We start from the raw sequence: 19,562 nt of genomic DNA, 5'->3' as shown, positions 1-19,562 counted from the left end.
TCTGTGTACCTCTCACCTCCCTGTTGAGAAAGAAGTCCAAGTCTCCCTCCTGGACCCCTGAAACCATCAAGGCATTACAACCACTCAAGGACGCCTTCTGTACCACTCCTATCCTTCTTCACACTAACGCAGAACTTCCATTTATTGTTGAAGTGGGTGCATCTACCATCACGGTAGGAGGCATATTATCTCAATGCCATGGAGAGTCTTCCACACTCCATCCATGTGCCTTCTTCTCAAAGAAGTTATTGCCAGCGGAGCAGACACAGCCAGATCTAATGGGCCCTGGACGATCAGATCACAGAAGCCAAAAGAAAAAGTTTATGTCCCTACACTCTGACTGACCCTTCTGGACCATGTACACTCTTCTCCAGGCTTTGGACAACCAAGTGTCCAACAAATCTCCTCCTCCGAAACCAGTACTTGTAGTAACATGGCCCGGGATGTCTCCCAATTTGTTAGGGGCTGCTCAGTCCGTGCTATCTCCAAAATCTCCTATCACCTACTGCAAGGTAATCTGGTTCCATTTATGATTTCTTGCCAGCCTGGTCCCTCCTCTGGGTAGACTTTGTCAGGACCTTCCTCCCTCTGATTTCCAGACCTGTAACCTTGTGGTTGTTGACAGGTCTTATAAAGCATGCAAACTCATTCCTTTTAAAGGATTACCCACAGCCTTTGATACTGCTGAACATTTGTTTCAAGATGTATTCCATAAATATGGTCTACCCAAGGAAATCGTCTCAGAAAAGGGACTAGAATTTATTTCCAAGTTTGCCAAGCTGCCTTCCAACTCCTCAGGGTTTCTGTCAGTTTGTCATCTGGATATCACCCTCAAACCAATGGTCAGACTGAGCGTAAGATCTGGGAAATTGGGCGTTACCTCAGATCTAGTGTGTGTGTGTGGGTGGGTGTGGGTGTTCACTGCTGTGTGTGTGCACTTCGGATGGGTTAAATACAGAGCATGAATTCTGAGTACGGGTCACCATACTTGGCTGAATGTCACGTCACTTTACTTTAATAACACATTTGATAGGGAGGAAAGTGCATTTGATTGTTCAAGGGGAAAATTAATTAATTTGTCTGCTCTCTGTATTAAACTGATTGTAAAGTGCCGTTGAGCTTTGGAAATTTGCTATATAAATTATTATGGAATGGTCAGAATCCTCCTCTGATGCATGTATGTCTGCTAATGAGAAATGTTGCTAGACAAATTAAACAAACTATTTTCTTTATTTAAGAGTCATTTCTAAGTGCTAAAATTGAAGAAACACTTTGCAACACACTTGCTAAATCAACTTTAACGCAAAAAAATATTTTAAGTTCAGAAACACTCCATGAACCCAGATGTGTATGACTAATGCGACACTGTTTCCAAAGATCTCTTTTGGTTGCAGTGTGTTTTTTTAACGCGTATGCCTGTGTGTTTGTGTGTGTGTGTGTGTGTTTGTGTAACTTTGGCATCATCTCTTTAATTTGCACCAGATGTCCCTGTGTACAGACAGTCACCCAAGGACACACACACAGTCACTCCTTCGTTACCAACAAACCATGGAGAGAGATGGCAAGAGCGAGACAGGGATTAGCACAATTCCAGATTTAAGCTAATGCACGTCAGTGAATGTTATCAGAACTCCTCATTTTGGGTTTAGCTCGAATTTAAGCTTTTCTATGGTGTGTGTCTTTCCACAAAACACTGCTTTTAACTCACATGCACTGGCAGCACCCTTCTCCTCCTGTAGCCTGCAAGTTTGGACCTGGACGTTTCTCATTTGGCCCTTGAGGGGTGCTGTATTTTTCAGCTTGACTCATCAAGGGCTTGACCTGTGCACACACCAGTTCTCCAGGCAAGCGTGAAGTGTTCTTCTTTTCACTTTTATAACTTTTGCAAGTAAGTCGAGTTGAGCACAACGCACATTTCATGCAGTGTCCTAAAAATCTTCCCACACACAGTGGCACATACAGTAATAAGGAGCTTGGCATGTTCTGCCATCATTGCTCCTAGCGAGCTGACTTCACCTCTATTTTTTTATGAAGTACAAAGAGTTTCTTACGTGATCGTTGTGCATTCATGTTATTGCCACTGGGCAGGGGCAAACATTTAAGACCACAGTTTTGTGGCATAGACTAGACTGCTGTGTTTTGCCAGATACTCAAATAATGTGCTTTATATGGAAACATTCTAAATGAACTGGTTTTAGAGTCAGATCTAAAACCAATGAACTGGTCTTGTTGAAGTAGCAATATGATATTTTTTGGCATTCTGTAAAAGTATTTTACATAAAAGTATTTTACTTTATTTACTTCTAATTGTAATTTTGCATAATGTGGAATTATATCTCACCACTGCAACTTAAGGTTTCACAATTTCACATTTATTTCTCATAACTGTGATTTAAAAATGTATTAATGCAATTTGTATCCCACAATGCAATTTTATATCTACTGCAACTTTAGTTTTCATTACTCCAACTTTCAATTTCAATTTAATTTCAAAGTTACAACATTGATTTAATTGTGATACAGTATTGCACGATTGCAATATATATGTCACATGGGACTTTTTAATTTCATAATTGCAAGTTTGTATTTCACAACTGTGAATTTATATCTCACGACTTTCAGATTTACACAAACAATTATGACTTTATATCTTTATATTACATCCTTCCACATGAGAGTTCACTGAGAATTTTTTCAGATTATCAAATTGCTTAAGTAAATTACTTTTGATATTAAGCAGCTAAAGCTAAAGCTAGCTAGCGAAAGGAGTGGTGGAGGGGAGCAGCTGAAGATGGAGCAGAGCAGGGTGATGCATTTTGGCCTGCGGCAACAGTTTGAGCTTGGATGGGTACAAATCTGAGAGCTGAGCTGCGTGACTCAATATACAGACAGTGGGAGACCTCACAAGGAGACACACATATATCCAACCTGAGAAGAGGTGGGCATGAAACAGAGCTAGCAATGTGGGGAAAACAGTCTAGTGAAGTCTAAGCTGTGCTGTCTGAGTGATCTTTTTGTGGCTCTGTGCGAGGCATGACATGAACCTGTGCTCTTCTCCTTTCTCATTGCACCTCTCCATCCTCCTCACCTCCTTCACAGCTCCATCTTTTACATGGGCGTGGGTGTAAAAGCTGCTTTTACCAGAATGTGAGGCTTTTAAACCATTCTGTTTCTCTTAGAGAAGCTTTGTGCATTCTCAATCAGCACTATCTGCTCACACACAAAACGTTTCATCACAACACTCCTGAAGAGTCAAGTGGAGGCTAATTACCACTAAAGGAGGGCACCGTCATTTTTATAACCCGAACCTCAGGGACTGACCTTATGGTGTTGTCTTCAGTCCAGGCTGGAAAGACTGCAGTAGGGACAAACTCTCTCTCTCTCTCTGAGCTGGGTTGTGTTTTGAAAAGTTTTGACTGCTCTATTTGGAAACTAGCCTCATATTCCGAGAGTGCCATGGGCATGTGGGTCAGTGCAGGTCACTGGAAATCTTAAAATCTCAGTATGTCAGTACTAATATATAATTAATGTTTCTCTTATGCTCATAAAGGCTGCATTTATTTGGCCAAAAAAACTGCAAAACCAGCAATATTGTGAAATATTATTAACTATTTTGCATTTTAACAGATTTTTAAATTAAATTTATTCCTGTGATTTATTCCAGTCTCCAGTGCTAAATGATTCAATATGCTGATTTGTCAAGAGACATTTTTATTATCTTATTATCAAAACAGATGAAAACAGTTATATTTTTGTGAACACTGTGATACCTTTTTTCAGGAGTCTTTGATTAATAAAACATAAAAAACAGCGTTGATTTAAAATAGAATATATGAGTAACTTTTATATCAATTCCACGCTATTTGCTGAATAAAAGTTTTTTTTCTTTGTTTTGGGAAAATATATAAAAAAAATCACTCACATGAGATGAAGACTTAAAACGTATCGATATAGCTTTATAAAAGCTGTTTAATTTCACATGAAGCACTTCACCTTATGTGGGCCGCCATTCTGAGACCTGTCTGATGCGGTCAGGAGGGCATTTTCACTAGCAGACCTGCAAATGCCTTCCAGAGGTCTTGAAGGTACGGGACACTATGTGAATAAAAAGGCAGCGTCTGTGTGAATGGCTGTAGATTTAATTAAAGGTGATGAAGGGTCTTTGCTCCAGGAGGGCAGGTACAACTGTATTAGTTTAGAGTTATGGGCCTGAGGGAATGGCCGTGGACTAGTTAAATGTGATGAAAGGTATAGTATTTTGCTATAGGAGGGCAGGTAAAGGGGTTTGCTGAATTAGTTTAGAGTTATGGCCTTGAGGGAACGACCTAGAGTCATTAGAGCAGAGGTGTGTTATGGGACTGAAGTGTATAGCAGTCTTTAATTTAGTATTATTGCAATATGGGCACAAAACACTCAGACTGGTCTTTTTCTATCTATATCTTTGTCTTAAATGCAGGTCTGTGTCACTGTAAAAAAAATTGCCGTTAAATAACAGTAATTTTCTGGCAGCAGGGGCGCCAGTAAAGTACTGTTAATTTACAGCTCTTAACCATTAATTTACCACTCTTATTTTTTAACAGTATTTTACCGTAAATTCTACCATGGAAATTAACTCCACTCCCACTGCTTCAAACAGTTCTAGTTTTTAAAACTAGCATTCCTACGATGTTAGTACTATGAACTTATTTCATTTGAGTCCACTGAGAAGGAATATTTCTTAATATAACGATGCAAACACTTAATGTGCAGTAATAAAGTAACTAAATACATGACTTTTACTCAAATCACTGCAGCTTATTGTCATCTACACTGCACATGTATGTGCTGAAGTACTTAACACAGAGATCATCACTGTATCAGCAACTCCACATTTACTGCCTTTATATAAAGCAGCAGAAGATCAGCGTTAGTGGCTCATCATTGACTGAAGCACAGGCTCTACTCTACAGCACAATGGTGAACTACAAACTACATTAAACTAAACGATCTCTCTTGTGCAAACACACATTAATACAGTCAAGTTCAGTATTTACTCTCATTATCAGTGTATGACTTTGCCTAATTTTTTTTCTATGGATGTTCACAATTATTTTAGTTAAAATAATTTTTTTTTTTCATTTGGTAAATCTGACGTTTACATTTTACAGTATATTACTGTTTTTCCTTGACTTAACGGCAACAAACTGTAGAAAAAACACTTTTTTTGCTGGCAACCATTAATTTACGGCAATAAACTGTAGAAAAACAGTTATTTACTGGCAGCAGGGGTGCCAGCAAATAACTGTTTTTCTACAGTTTGTTTCCTGTAAATTAATTACAGTTTATTACTGTTAAATTATGTTTCATGCTGTTTTTTCTTCATCTTAAATCTTTAACCCTTTAAACCCCACAAGAAAATCCTCAGTTTTAAATGAACACTTATAATGTGTGCACACTACAGAGTGTTAGAGTAACACTGAGTCAGTGAAGTTAATGAGATAATTCGGTGATTAATTGATGATTGAGCATTAGTGATAAACACCTGCAGAATCACTGAAGGAAAGAGAAACACAAGAACTACAAATGACTTCAGCCACAGCCTTAGATGAAATCAACTGAATAAAAGAATACATCAAATCTCTCAAGATCTGATTAAACAACTATTAAAACAGCTTCACCAGATTCACATTACTAACCAGACTGACTTTATTTCTGTCAGATGTCTACAGAAGAACTTATGGAGAGTTAAATAGGTTTAGGTGTTTTTTTCACTACCATGATGGAGATCAGTGTTTACTTTAGTTGGGCTCTTGAACGTGACTTTTCAACAACTAAGTTTTTTTTTTTACATGCTGTAACAATGCTACCTTGGAACCTGTTATAGCAAAACAAAAGTACACCGAAGAAAAAAAGCTGGTATTGTTGTTTATAGATTGACAAGAACAAACACTATTATTTCTGATCTAATCCCATGTCTCTTCTCTTATTGAATATTTGTACTACAGCATAAGAAGGAACACTGCTGAGCCATAAGTCATGAAAGACTGTTAAGAAAATTTCACTCATAATAAAAAAAAACCTTTGATGAAGTTTAGACAGAAACATCAAGAATCAGCGTATGAATCACAACAATGGTGACAATCCACAAAATAGATAAACAGATCAGTTCTGAACATCACAACACATGCTACTAAAACTTAAAACAAATGCCAAATCATAAGCACATAAGAATTCAAGAAAATAAGTGAACAATTCAGGGGCATAATTTATTCATGCCGCAATGCATGCTGGGAATCATGGATGAGTTTTATCCTGTGCTGGTACCCAGCATGCATTGCATCATGAACCTTTTGATTGTCACCATTGTTGAGATTCATATGCTGATTGTTTATTTCTCTCTTTGAGTGTTGTGGGGACTGCTGCCCGAAATATTTTTTTAACTAAAACTAGTCGTTAAATCCATAAATACTGGTTATCACACTACTTTTCTATCTTACAAAATTGAAGAAACATAAAAAAATTGTGTCATTCTCTCAAATATTTCAACACCAAATTAATATTTGATTACTATAACAACACTTTAAGTCAGTCTAGTAGATCATGCCTGCTAGAAACAGCCATAATCACTTGACTATCAAAATTAATATTGCTATAACAGATGTATCATGAAGATACAAATACAGCAATGAAACAAAATGTAAAGTACAAAAGTCAAGGGTCAGGAGACCAACTAAAGGAAACACTGATCTCTGCAATGGTAACATCAAACGAAACAGTAACATTATCATCTAAATCTCTGTAATTCTCAGTAAGATCTTTTGATCTCTGATCTCTGATCTCTGATCTGATAGAAATAAAGTCAGTCTGGTTAGTAATGTGTGAAGTTGGTGAAGCTGTTTGTTGATTGTTTAAATCTTCAGTTGATTTCATCTAAGGCTGTGGCTGAAGTCAGTTGTATTTCATGTGTTTGTCTTGTTATGTTTTTTTTTTTTTTCTTCAGTGATTCTACTCATTAACAGCAGCTGTTGATCAGTGTCTGAATTCACTCATTAGTGTTCATTCTCTCTGTCAGGTGGACTATATTAGTAAACTCATGTAGGGAATAGTGAATGAGGGTGTAGGGTGTGATTTGAAACACAGCCGCTGAGTGTCGACTTTGAAAGTTGTTAATTTACGATATATAGCAGCAGGCTACCTTCTCGAAAATGATGAATATTACCCAGAATGCACTGTTTTAATGAAAAACAGTATGTTACTGTTGAAATTTGGCCGTTTTTTTACAGCGATTTTTAACAGTGTGTTCACAATGTCTTTTTGGGGGGGTTAAAAATTCACTTACACCCATGTTACGATAGCAGGGAAAGTATGTGCTATAATGCAAGCTCTCTAGGCAATGCAAGAAACTAATTACTCCCAAAATGTACCAAGATTTCACATTGTAAAAAATATTGTCATGTTTTGTTGATTATCTGTTGATTGATTGATTGATTGATGCTTATTTGTTTGTTTATTTATTTACAGAAGCATTTGAAAATTTGGGGTCAAAAATATTTTTTTATGCATTTTTGTAAAGAAATGTTTGGGGTTACCAATACTAGTCAGTATAAATAGTAATGTTTATTACAATTTTAAATAACAAAATTTCAGTTTTTCAGTTTTAATATTAATTAAATACAATTTAAAACATAAATTATTTCTGTGATATGATGATTTGTTGCTGAAGAAACATTTCTTATTATTATCAGTGGTGAAAACAGTAGTAATGCTTAATTAAAAAAAAAAAAATTGTGGAAACTTTTTCAGGATTCTTTGATGAACAGAACTTTCAAAAAAACTGCATTTATTTTCAATAGGCATAAACAAAAAACAAAAAAATTCCAACAGTGTAAAAGACTATCACTTTTGATGAATTTAATGGATCTTCGCTGAAAAAATGTTATGTACTTATTTATTTACTTGTACTCTATTTTATTTATTGCACCGTATTTTTTATATTATTTTTAAAATCATTATCGTAGCTGTAGTATTGTCACTGCTTTTGTTGTGTAAGATGCATTGGTAATATTGTATGTATAGTAATCATGCTTTAAACATTTTATTTACTTTGAAAAGTACTTTAATTTAAACTGATGAATAGAAATGGTTAACAACAGTTGGTAACAACTATTATGCACCAGTGAATTTTAGCAGTGGCCCTCTTTTGTAATAATTTGATCAGGTATAAATATAGTTCTTTCCACTTTTTACACTGCATAGCCATAAAGTTATATATGGTCTTTACCATTCATGTGCATAAACATGTGCATTCGTGTGAAAAGTGCAAAGCACAATGGCTGATTCTGATAAGTTTGGAAAAAAAAAAACAGTAGCACATATGAGCTTCTGTGAGACAACATGTTCTTAACAGACTCTGGCATTCAAATACCTCACACACACACACACACACACACACAGAAAATGAGTCACTAAGAGCTTTTTCACAAGAGCTCTTTAAGAGATGCCAACTTCATCAATCCATCTATTTAAACTGCTCATGTCTGCAATGCATTGACTGAAAACACCATTTAGCCAATAGAAAAATTAGACAGACAGAATGAAAAATGTATATTGAAGTGAGTGGAGTGTCTGTATTGTCAGAGGGCTGAATGGTCTGTGGGGAGGAGAAAGGTCATTATAACAGTTATAATATCTGAAAAGGGGGGCAGTGAGTTGGGAAGGTTGGGGGGTTGAGAGAGTCAGAGAGAGACAAAGGTTACACAACAAATTATTCACCCCTCCGCTGGCTCTATTCTACACCCCTTTGTTAAGCATAAATGCAGCTTGGCAGGGTCCACAGAGAGCTCTTCAATTCACAGTAACATCTCACAAACAGCCACTCATTATACAGTACAAGAGTCCGCTCAGATCATCAGCCTCAGCCTGACACAAACACATGCAGATGGAAACGAAAGTGAACTGTTCAAACCCCAAACAGACATACAAACTCATTCAGAGACTTCTACACGTTGACACACCTTTCAAACTGGACCGGACAGTAGGAGACCAAACCCCCCCCCACTAAAAAACTAAAAACAAAACAAAACAAAAAAAAAAGCTGAGAACACCAGGGGAGCAACGGAAGTTTCATACCTTCTTCTGCTGAACTGTGCTGGACCACAAGAGAGACATACAGAAAGATCCTCCACATTTCCATCAGAGCAGCACACAAGAGAAGTCCAGAGAGGAAGAACAGAGGAGAGGGAGACAGGAGGAGAGAGAGAGAGAGAGGGAAGGGAGGAGGAGTCTGTCTGCTCGTTTTTATCTCAGATTAAAGAGAGGAGAGAAAGAGAGGGGGTGGGGGAGCAGGGAGGAGTATTTATGTATGATGATGATTGTGACTGAGAAGTCACTGAGCAAAGAATAGAGAGAGTGGGGGGGGGGGGTTGGGGGGGGTGAAGGGACCAGTAAACTGACTTTAGCCACTCACCATGACAGAGAGCCTAGAACTAGTTCATCTTGTTTGCAGAAAGTGTCCGGACATGCAGGAGACAGACGCTCTCACAGTCAAATTTGTTGAAGGCTCTGGTTTGGCATGCTGATAGGGCACAGCCAGCCAAATTGGAAATATGCATCACTCAGTAAAAGAAACTTGGAAACCTGCCTGTGTGTTTTCTTTTCCTCTCTTCTTTCAGTTCCTTCTTTTATTCCTGGGAAAAAAAACATATTTTGAATATTTTCTGCTAGGTTTGGTCATGTCCCATTTTCCACACTCACATACAGGCTACAAATGTTATTTAATGTAGACAGTCATTCAGAAGCTGCTGAACTCCAGAAGTCTACGGTGTTGTTCAATTATGTCTTTGAAAACAGCGCCCCCTGATGGACACAGTGACTCGAATGAATCCAGTTATAAAAGTAAACTCGGGAGAAGCCTGATCATTCTGTCCAATCATTTAACACACAAGTGAAAAAGAAACCGTATAATCTGACCATTTTTTCCACTCACAGTCTTTGAGGCAATCTCCTCCTTTTTTTTTTTTTTTAACTCTATTTTGATTTATCCAGTTCCGTAGTCCCAATGGAGGTATTAAAGCCATGGCAAGTCTCTACAAGTACAAAAAGCCAACTTCGTTTAGAAAAAAAACTCGATGAGCAGGGGAAGTTGTCAAGATTTAGAGATTTTACAAAAATAAAATAAAACAATCTTATCTCGTGTCATATCGCAATTGTACAATGTAACGATAGTGAGAGAGAGAGAGAGACAAATATAAATATTTAATTAGTTTTAAGCATGTGTAGTTAAAAGACTAATTAAAGTGCATAATTAAAGCACAGTGGAAGATCCTCTTTAAAAAATATATGTAAATAAACCTGATGCTATCATTAGAGTATACTATTCCGTTATTGTAGTTTACAATTAAAGCAATATCTGTTTGCATACTTGACTTGTATGATATGATGCAACATGGTAAGAAACAGACCTGTCATGACACAAAATATATATACGGTTCCTTTGATGTGAACAGTCACAAACATTCAATCATGTGCAATGGGAATGTTTTAATCTGGTCAATTTCACAAAATAAATATATGCTTCCAAGTGCTCTCACACATTTAGGACACAGTTGTTTGAATAATAAAAATAATAATAAAAACCATAAGAAATTGAAAATAGCAATATAAAAACTATAAATACAAACAAATATATAAATTTATTTTAAACACACAGTCACAAAAAAAAGCAAAAAAACAAAAAACATCTTTGGTGTGTACTTGATAGAACTCCAGAAAGTATCTCAATCATCCAGTCAGAATAGTGCTAACAAAAATATATATTTACACAGTAGAGCAAAAACAGTGTACAAAACAACAACTTTTACAGTGTCTTAACTACCCCCCAAAACCAAAAGCCTAGTTAAAAACCTCAAATCGGGCTATTAAACAATAAATGTGTGCTTGTGATGACTGGTGACATAATTAACTTTAATATGATTCTGTATAAATACTGTCCATTGAGTCATGTTGAGTGACAGTCATCATGAGAAATACTTAACTTTTGAACACCATTTAAACACTGATACTTCATCCCTTCAGCGGGACTTTTACAACCAATATCATCCACATAAACAGCAACACATGCTGAAATACATAACTGGACATTCATTCATTAATAAGTTTGATCTGTTTTTCAGTACAAATATCTAAACACTATTTAAAAATGTAACTGTAAAAATTGTTTAATATATTACAACGTGTTAGAGAGAATATAATTATAATATTATATACTAAATATATAAATGAACATGTAAGGGACACCCCAAAACATACTGGAAATCTAGAAATTAAAATCCAATTTAAACAGTTAAATTAATCCTTTTTGCTAACCAACTATTTAAGTCAAAGTAATCAGTTGAATTTGCCATGATTACTGACAAGTGCTTAGTGCTCAGTAGAATGTTAGTAATCTTAAAAATACAACTAAACTCTAAGTCTAATTAAACATACAGTAATTTAACATCTGTAACAAACACTTCCTAGCTCATAATGACTTCATAACTGCCAATCATAAAAAGGTTTTCAAAAAACATAACATTGTTTAGTACCTCCAGGTCAGTGGACCTGGCCATTTTTAAAACCCTATCACCTTTTCAGAGCTAACCCAACTCAATAATAACAGTGGTTTGACGAAAGCAAATAATTTGAACAGCTGCTATCTGTAACACATGCAGGGTAACATTGGAAAATATTTGTCAAAACACTGATGTGTGATATCAAGTAGTCCATCTCACTGATCTACCTGATAAATACACCACGCTATCTCTTTCTAATAATGCCCATTATTTAGCTGCATCTGTTCTCTACTGTGGGCTGTATGTGTGGGTTAGGTTTTATTTTTCTCTAGGTTTGCTCATCTATTTTCGTGGCCAGGTAATTCAGCCATCTGAATCTTGTCTGTTGTTGGGGATACTGGCATCGTGACGGCACCCTCTGGGGAAGTATAGTTTGTAGCACTGGAGCCTGCGGCATTGGAAAACCCACTGGCGATGTCCTCAAACGTCCGGCCTTTGGTCTCGGGAACCCGGAAGTAGGTAAACACGAAGAAGATGATAAGGAGGATGAGGAATATGATAAAGACGTACGCCTCACACAGTTTCTGAAAAGGAAGCAAGATCACAATAATGCGTTGAGTTTTTGTGTTCTTGAAAAGCGTGATACTGATGAATTCGTTGACAGGGCTCTCACCAATAGTTTCGGGAAAAGCAGCCCGACAAGAAAGCTGGCGGTCCAGTTGCAGCATCCCGCCACAGCGATGGCCGCCGGACGTGGACCCTGAGCGAATAACTCTGCCACGATGAACCATGGGATCGGTCCAGGGCCCATCTCAAAACTGGCCACAAATCCGAACACTGCCAGAATGGCCAGAATGCTGATCGCTGAAGTTCCCTGCAAGCCGTATGCGCAAATCAAACCATTTGGAGAGAGACACAGAGAAACGATACATTTAGGGGAATGACTTCCAACACAGATGTAAGTTGGCATTCTTTAGTAAGATCGTACACTGACCCCTGCAGATGCAGAATCGGAGATGGCAGTCACATTAGCAGTCATTTCTGCCTTCGCTCCTGTAGGTTTCTTAAGGACATAAAAGACATAAAAATGTTAGTGGTTTATCATTTAGAGCTATTTAATGATATGTAATGATATATATATATATATATATAAGTCCCAAAAGTCCAAAGCTCACCACAAGACCAAGAGAAATGGTCATTAGCAGAGTACAGACAGCCATTCCAGCCAGACCGATCATATGAAGAGTTCTTCTTCCTGCCCTCTCCACCAGGAAGAGCTGTTGAGCAAAACAGAGGGAGAATCAAAACACAGCCCTCAAGATACAACGTTTTAGCATGCTCCTCATAAAAGTCTTAAAAAATGTTTGTGTGAGTATTTTAGCTCAGCTGTGTGAACTCACAGAGATGACAGTGAAGAGAGTGTTGACTGCACCCACTCCAATGGTGGCAAAGACTGCCTCAGTGATACCTGCATTTCTGAAGATCTCCGTAGAGTAATAAATGACCTGGAACATTTACAGAAAACACAGCTTTTCAACATTGAGGGCGATTCTAATCAACATTATATGCTGAAGAGGGGGGAAACATGCAGGGAAGCCTTAGAAATCGATAGAAGTTCAAGAATTAAGGGTTGTAAAAAACACTGCAAAAAAATTATTAATATGTTTGTCTGGTTTTTCAGTTAAAAAAATCTAAACATTATTTTAAAATAAAGATACATTTACTGGGGAAAAAGATGTAATGTATTACAACTTGTTAGAGTATTATTAAAATAAATGTTTAATTTTATCATCTCGACTGTTTTTATGCATAAAAATCTGCCAATGAGGGAAAAATAAATATAATATATAATAGTACATAGTATATATACAGACCACAGCAATCCATCTAGTTATAGCATATAATTTTTTTCCAATGTGGCCTTAATAAATTTGTTCTGACTAATCTTCTATATCTTCCATAAAAATTTTAATGCATATTTTTTTTCATCATTAATTGATTAAATTAACACTGTAAACTTGACAGCCTAAATATATAAAGAACTGCATTTTTTTTTTTTACTTCTGTACCTCAAAACCCAAAGCTTTTGCAAAGGAAAAACAAATATTTTGATGGATATGTTAAGTATTTTTACCTGGAAAACAAGGCTCTGTTGGCTATAGAAATGTTTAAAGGGATGAGCTGATCAAACATCCGATTTGTACGTAACTGGTGTGGGAACTTTTGTATGAAGTGTGGCGTGTGAGACTTACAGCGTTGATGCCGGACAGTTGTTGGGACAGCTGCAGGACTATGGCGATAATAAGAGGCTGCCTGTAAGCGGAGTTACGGAACAGCTCTGGAATAGAAACCTTCTTCTCCATGGACATCTTCACGGCCTCTTCCTTCATCTCACGAATGTCGTCCTCCACATCTGAATACCCACGAAGTCGTATCAGCACTGACAGCAAAACAAAGAGAAAAAGACATACATAGTCAGCACAGAAGAGTAAATGCACTTTAGCTGCTCCAGCACTTCTGTGATTGAGGCGGGGGCGGCAGGTCTGGAGTTGAAATCGCAGGCTCACCTTGGCGTGCCTCTTCCTCCCGGTTCAGAGTGATCAGCAGGTATCGAGGGCTCTCTGGGCAGAAGATCAGCATGATGCTCTGTAACACTGCAGGCACTGCCGTCAGGGCCAACAACAGTGGCCACAAAGACTGAGACCCCAGCAATGACTCCAGACCTAAGATCTACCATGAAATCCACAAAAATGACCCTTTTATAACAAATTTTTTAGTAAACATAATAAATAGATTGCAAAGCAGTAAGGATCAATTCTGACCAAGTATAATAAATAGGGACTGAAGCCTTCAAGGTTCAAAAAGGAGCCATAACCACCATAAAAGTGTCATTGAAATGGTCCAAGCCATACAAAAAATGTTGTAATGCAATTGCAAAAATGACTTGTAAAAAGCTATTATATTACATCAGAAGACTGAATATAACACACAAATGACTCAGTGACTTCACTTTTATGATGCTTTTGAATTGTTTTCAAGCTTCAGTATCTTTTCATCAAGACTTGTATATGGGGTTTGAATGGGAAAAGACTGAATAGATAATGACAGATAGTTTCTTTTATAATGTGAGCCATCCCTTATCAACATTCAAAGATAGGAAAATCTAACCTGGGCAACTAGGATGCCGATGACCACACCAAGTTGATGAAGGGTACCAAAAGCCCCTCGCAGTGCTGTTGGAGCAATTTCTCCCACAAACATGGGCGTCAATCCTGTACACAGGCCACAGAATGCACCAATAACAAGACGACCCACTATTATCAACTCATAAGAGTGGCACACGCTGGATAAACCCATCAGGACTCCACCAATCAGAGCCAGGATGTTGGACAGAAGCATGGATTTCCATCTGTAATGAGAAGAGGGATGCTGAATAAAGTGTGTACATTTGTTTTATGTTAAAAGAAACAGATTTTTTTATTTTCTCACCTCCCTAGCTTGTCAACTAGAGTGCCAACACTAAGAGACCCGATCATGCCGCCCACATTGAAAATGGAAACAGTTATACTCCACACTGTTGTCAAAGTGGATTCATCCATTGGCATTCCAGTGCGCTCCAAAGACACGTTTCTGATGAAGTTCTTCACTTTCTGATCATCAACAGAGGAGATTTGATTCACAATGAGTGATAAAGTAATGAAGTGTTGTTTTCTGAAGTTTAATTCTACTCGCGTAATGAACACTTACCACATCGGGTGCATTGATGACGCCTGTGTTGAAGCCAAACTGCAAGGAGCCGATGACAGCCGTGGACACGCAGAACATCAGGTAACATGTCACAAAGGACATTTTGTCCCCCTGACAAAAAGAAGCAATACACGTACTGTGACATGCAACATTTTAGAGAGTAGAGATGAAAGCAAGATAGAAACTGAAGATCATCAATTCATTCATTTGAATTATACTTCCTCACATTCAAATTCATGTTTGCTACTTCAAATCAGCAACTGAATTGAATCTAAAGACATTCTCAATTCAGTTCTAAATGGTTCACAAATTCTGACATATTATTACGCAATACAGTATTTCCCAGAGTTTGTGTGAAAGCGGAACAAGACAGCTGCATAAATTGTGTAAGCAATAATAACTGGAAAGCTTGTGTCTCCATGTGTCATTTTTTCCTGAACAAAATCTGAAACTGTCTGGCTGCTCTGATTCTCTAGGTCTGTTCCTATATCTTGTGTCAAATTCAGAGAAATTACAACCTAAGCTCACTGTCAACAATGTATCTTCTGTACGGCTGCAGAAGAACCTAAGTTGGCCAGAGATTAAAGAGTTAAAATCTGCCAGACTGATGAAACAAATAAATGTCAGTGGCACAGGAAAACCCACAAAAACCCCCACAAACATTTAGGCGAGTTCTTACTAGTTCTCACTAGTTTCGCTATGTGGGTAATAGATTCTAAAGATTAACCGTCTGAAGGCCTGTTATACGGTGTATTAGGTGACATTTGTTGGACATTTTTTAAAGGTAATTTGCAATGGTTTTCCATTAAGTTATAATAATCTGTAGTGGATTGCTTCTGAGGAACTTCCTCAATACTGCATTTGGCAAATGTCAGTATGAAAAGAAACACTGCACTCCTATTTTAATATATTGAATATTGAATATTGAATATTAATATTTAATACACACATATATATATATATATTTGCTCCCCAAATCTCACCATGCAACCCCCAGCCTCCTGAATGGAACTGACCACATTAATTTATTAAATCAATAGACATAGTGTTAGACTCACTTAATAGATTTATAATGAGCTGCAATAGATGCAAAATTTGCACACTTGGATTGGAAAATTCCATTCTGTCGGCCCATTGTAAAACAAGTAAGAACCGGTCAGGATGCTGTTCATTTTATGTTCAAGTCTGAACATGCCAACTGAACCCTGCTGTAAACATTCATTTCTCGTTGTTGGTTCCCTTTGCACATCTTGGTTTCTTAAATCAAATGACATGATGCAATCCAAGATGACAAAGCAGTTTATACAATGTTCCAATACTCCCACTGTTTTTTTTTTATATGTATTTCTTAAGGCGATGAGTCAAATCATTTGAAAACGAATAGCCTGAACAGACATTAACCAAGGATATCTCATTAAACCCACTAGCGAAAACACTTTAGCTACACAGTCAGCTTGCAAATCATGAGGGAATTAAAAACAAATCACAACATTTAAAATCTGCACCAGATGCCCATATGCATCCCCTAAATATTTGCTACAGTTCTTCCATGTTAACCGCATTTTATATATATTGGAACATTGTAGTAAAACCTATATCACAAACTATGGTACACGTTATGAAAACATCTAGAAAACAATTGCCATAAAAATAAGCAGATTATGCATAATACATTTAACACCATAATTTCTGCATTTAATCTCATGAAGAGGAAGGACACTTTAGCAAACTTTTATAAGAGTAATTACAAAATGCAAACTGAATGTTTTTTTTTAAGGAAACTTAATCGAATGTTATCTGCAATTAAATTAAAATGCATTCTTTTTTAAATCTATATTAAATGCAAGGCGCATGCTTTTTTGACTTCTTTCTTGATAATCAGGACTGTATATCTAGGTTCTAGAGCTGAGCAAGTTAACGTGTTATTATCGAGTTAACAGATTAATGGATTAAGGCCGACTATTATTTTACCGCACATTAACACAGTTTTTCATTATTATGAAAGTCTGTTGCTCACCGGCTCTGAATACACATACAGACAAATCATGAGTTACAGGAGGGGATGCTCCTGATCAAATTATTTAGGCTAAGCATCAACTTTCACAAATCACTGTCCACTGTTATTTTTTTAACAGAAAAGAATGCAACAAGCTCATAATCATGGCTTTATTAGTTGAAAATAGGAAGTTCCTGACAGCAAGTGAAGACCGCAGAAAAGCACTCTCGCTCAACACAGAAGTGAATGATTTTTTTTTGTGGTTTATTATTTTGAGTTGTTTGGGCCATGGTAACACAAGCCCCTATCACAATATCCTGTTTTACAGATCTATCACTTTTGCCGCTCAGAAATATTGACGCAATCATGCAACATGTATCAGAAGATCTTCACTACGGTCAAGTTAGCGCTCACCCTCACTGATCTATATATAATTGAACTACGCTCTTGCCCACCTCTTCCAACTGAGCCAGGGACTACTGAACTGAGAGATCACACTAGTCAAACGAACCAGGATTTGGGGGTCAAATGTACTCTCGCACGTTTAATATTACCTAGTGTGAGCTCACCCTAATTACTCTCTCGCATCCCGTACACACAAGTCTCTACACGCTCATCAAGTCTTTTCCCGTGCCGCGATAGGTCCCGCAATCGCGCAGGTCTCTAGGAAGGAGCCTGATGTTATTACAATTATGTTCATATAGCCTAGCAGTAGGACTACTTTTAAATGAAAAAAGTTAAAAATACACAAATTTTGAATGCATTATTAGTTTTATGCATAACAATGTTATTAATAGCAGACAATAATGTGATTTCTCGCTATTTTTTTTTTTTAATCGTTGCCTAGCACTAGTAGCTTCATAATTCTATTGTGTTGAAGTATGGTAAAGTGTACTGTAAAATATACTGACAAGCATTTATGATAAACCAAAGTATACTTTAATGTTATTTTAAATTAAAATTTAATTAAATTTATGCATTAAGCAGATGCTTTTATCCAAAGCAACTTACAGTGCATTCAGGCTATCGATCTTTACCTATCATGTGTTCCCGGGGAATCGAACCCCCAACCTTGCGCTTGACAATGCAATGCTCTACCAATTGAGCTACAAAAACATTATTTATCTTACAACTTGTGATGTATTAAAATATATTTGTAATTACTCACTGTTAATAATGAAGCTGTAAATTAGTACTAGTAATACTGAATAATACACTACATTAAAAACGAATGTGAAATGATTTTCATTTATGACTAAATGCCTAAATGACATATGTAAAGCATTTACTTATGGATCATAAAGAAGAAAGCTAAACATCACCACTCATTCTGTATAAATGCAGAGTCAGAGGAGAAAAGACTCTACCTTACTGTCCTTCATCTTCTCCATCCTGCTCTCTGTTGAGAAAATCAGTTATTGCGATTGAGACAGAGGTCTTCTGTTCTCCCTCTTTTTGCAGTGAATCCAAACTTATGTTTTCAGGGTAAACACAAATTTTGCAGAGGGCCTTCTAGAGGGAGGGAAAAGAATATGAATAATAGTTGTCAGCAATGCTAAGGAATGAGACAGTCCTTTTATGTCTTCATCGAGAACAACTACAAAAAAATCAATTTCCTGCAACGGATGTCTGCTGTGTTGAGATGCCAGTTGCAAATCAGTATTGTGCAAAGCACATTGCAAAGTAAATGTGGAAGTCAAATACAAGGGGCATCTCTGTTAACACAAGATCCACCCTATGTATTGCTCAAACAACTCAGTCTTAGTGGTATTACATCAAATCCTCGATCCTGCATCAGTCTTGCAAAAGTTAAACAACTACCATTTTAAACAGTCTACCAGTAAATAAAATAAAACTTGCTTTAGTGAACAGCTTCCTGCAGTTCCTTGACTCATGACATTAATATACTTTCTGTACGTTCTGATATACTGTAAGTTAGTAATAAAATTAAAAGTGGTCAAAGTAGTACAATGCATTTCACTGCAGGCTGATTTTAAATATTTAAGGCAACATTCGTGACATTTTAAATAGCCTACTAACAGTTAGTAATGAAGCAGCATCATCATGAGAAATTAAAATATCGTTCCAAGGCCAATTATTGTCCTTTATATTTCTATGTAATAATAATAATAATTAAAGAATTATAGTTACGTTTATGTTTGCAGAGCTCGTGGCGATCAGGTAGGTGTGTGTGTTGAAACACTCTCGCGCTCGTGGCTTTTATGGCGAGTGAGACACGAGCAGCGGCACGTTGCACTTCTTGTCGTCACGTCAGTGTGCTCCCCCTGTTT

The 19,562-nt window shown here is 37.0% G+C and overlaps 2 protein-coding genes across 3 annotated transcripts in view; both read right to left on the bottom strand.

Annotated features, from left to right (window-relative positions):
* The window catches only part of LOC113059953 (ephrin type-B receptor 5-like), a 52,700-nt gene extending 43,388 nt beyond the window's left edge, over window positions 1–9,312 (bottom strand). The window contains exon 1 of the mRNA XM_026228671.1: window positions 9,109–9,312. Coding sequence (XP_026084456.1) covers window positions 9,109–9,172 — 64 coding nt within the window. The 5' untranslated portion in view covers window positions 9,173–9,312. The remainder of the gene's footprint in view (window positions 1–9,108) is intronic.
* A 1,461-nt stretch (window positions 9,313–10,773) lies between these two features.
* LOC113059952 (solute carrier family 2, facilitated glucose transporter member 1) lies at window positions 10,774–19,562 on the bottom strand. 2 transcript variants are annotated; one of them, XM_026228670.1, is made up of 12 exons: window positions 19,423–19,562; window positions 18,639–18,780; window positions 15,276–15,386; window positions 15,018–15,178; window positions 14,697–14,937; window positions 14,096–14,258; window positions 13,781–13,968; window positions 12,929–13,033; window positions 12,704–12,805; window positions 12,523–12,591; window positions 12,202–12,402; window positions 10,774–12,112 (listed from the first exon to the last, which is right to left on the bottom strand). In XM_026228670.1, exons 2-12 carry the CDS (start codon window positions 18,660–18,662, stop codon window positions 11,867–11,869), a joined length of 1,611 nt encoding a protein of 536 aa, XP_026084455.1. In that variant the 5' UTR covers window positions 18,663–18,780; window positions 19,423–19,562; the 3' UTR covers window positions 10,774–11,866. The 2 variants fall into 2 exon arrangements, with proteins under 2 accessions (XP_026084455.1, XP_026084454.1); XM_026228669.1 differs by having other exon boundaries at window positions 18,639–18,783; window positions 19,423–19,554.

This window comes from Carassius auratus, chromosome 41, assembly GCF_003368295.1.
Source record: "Carassius auratus strain Wakin chromosome 41, ASM336829v1, whole genome shotgun sequence".
Lineage (NCBI taxonomy): Eukaryota > Metazoa > Chordata > Actinopteri > Cypriniformes > Cyprinidae > Carassius > Carassius auratus.
The sequence above is the reverse complement of the archived record's forward strand: the minus strand, read 5'-3'. Positions and strand labels throughout refer to the sequence as shown.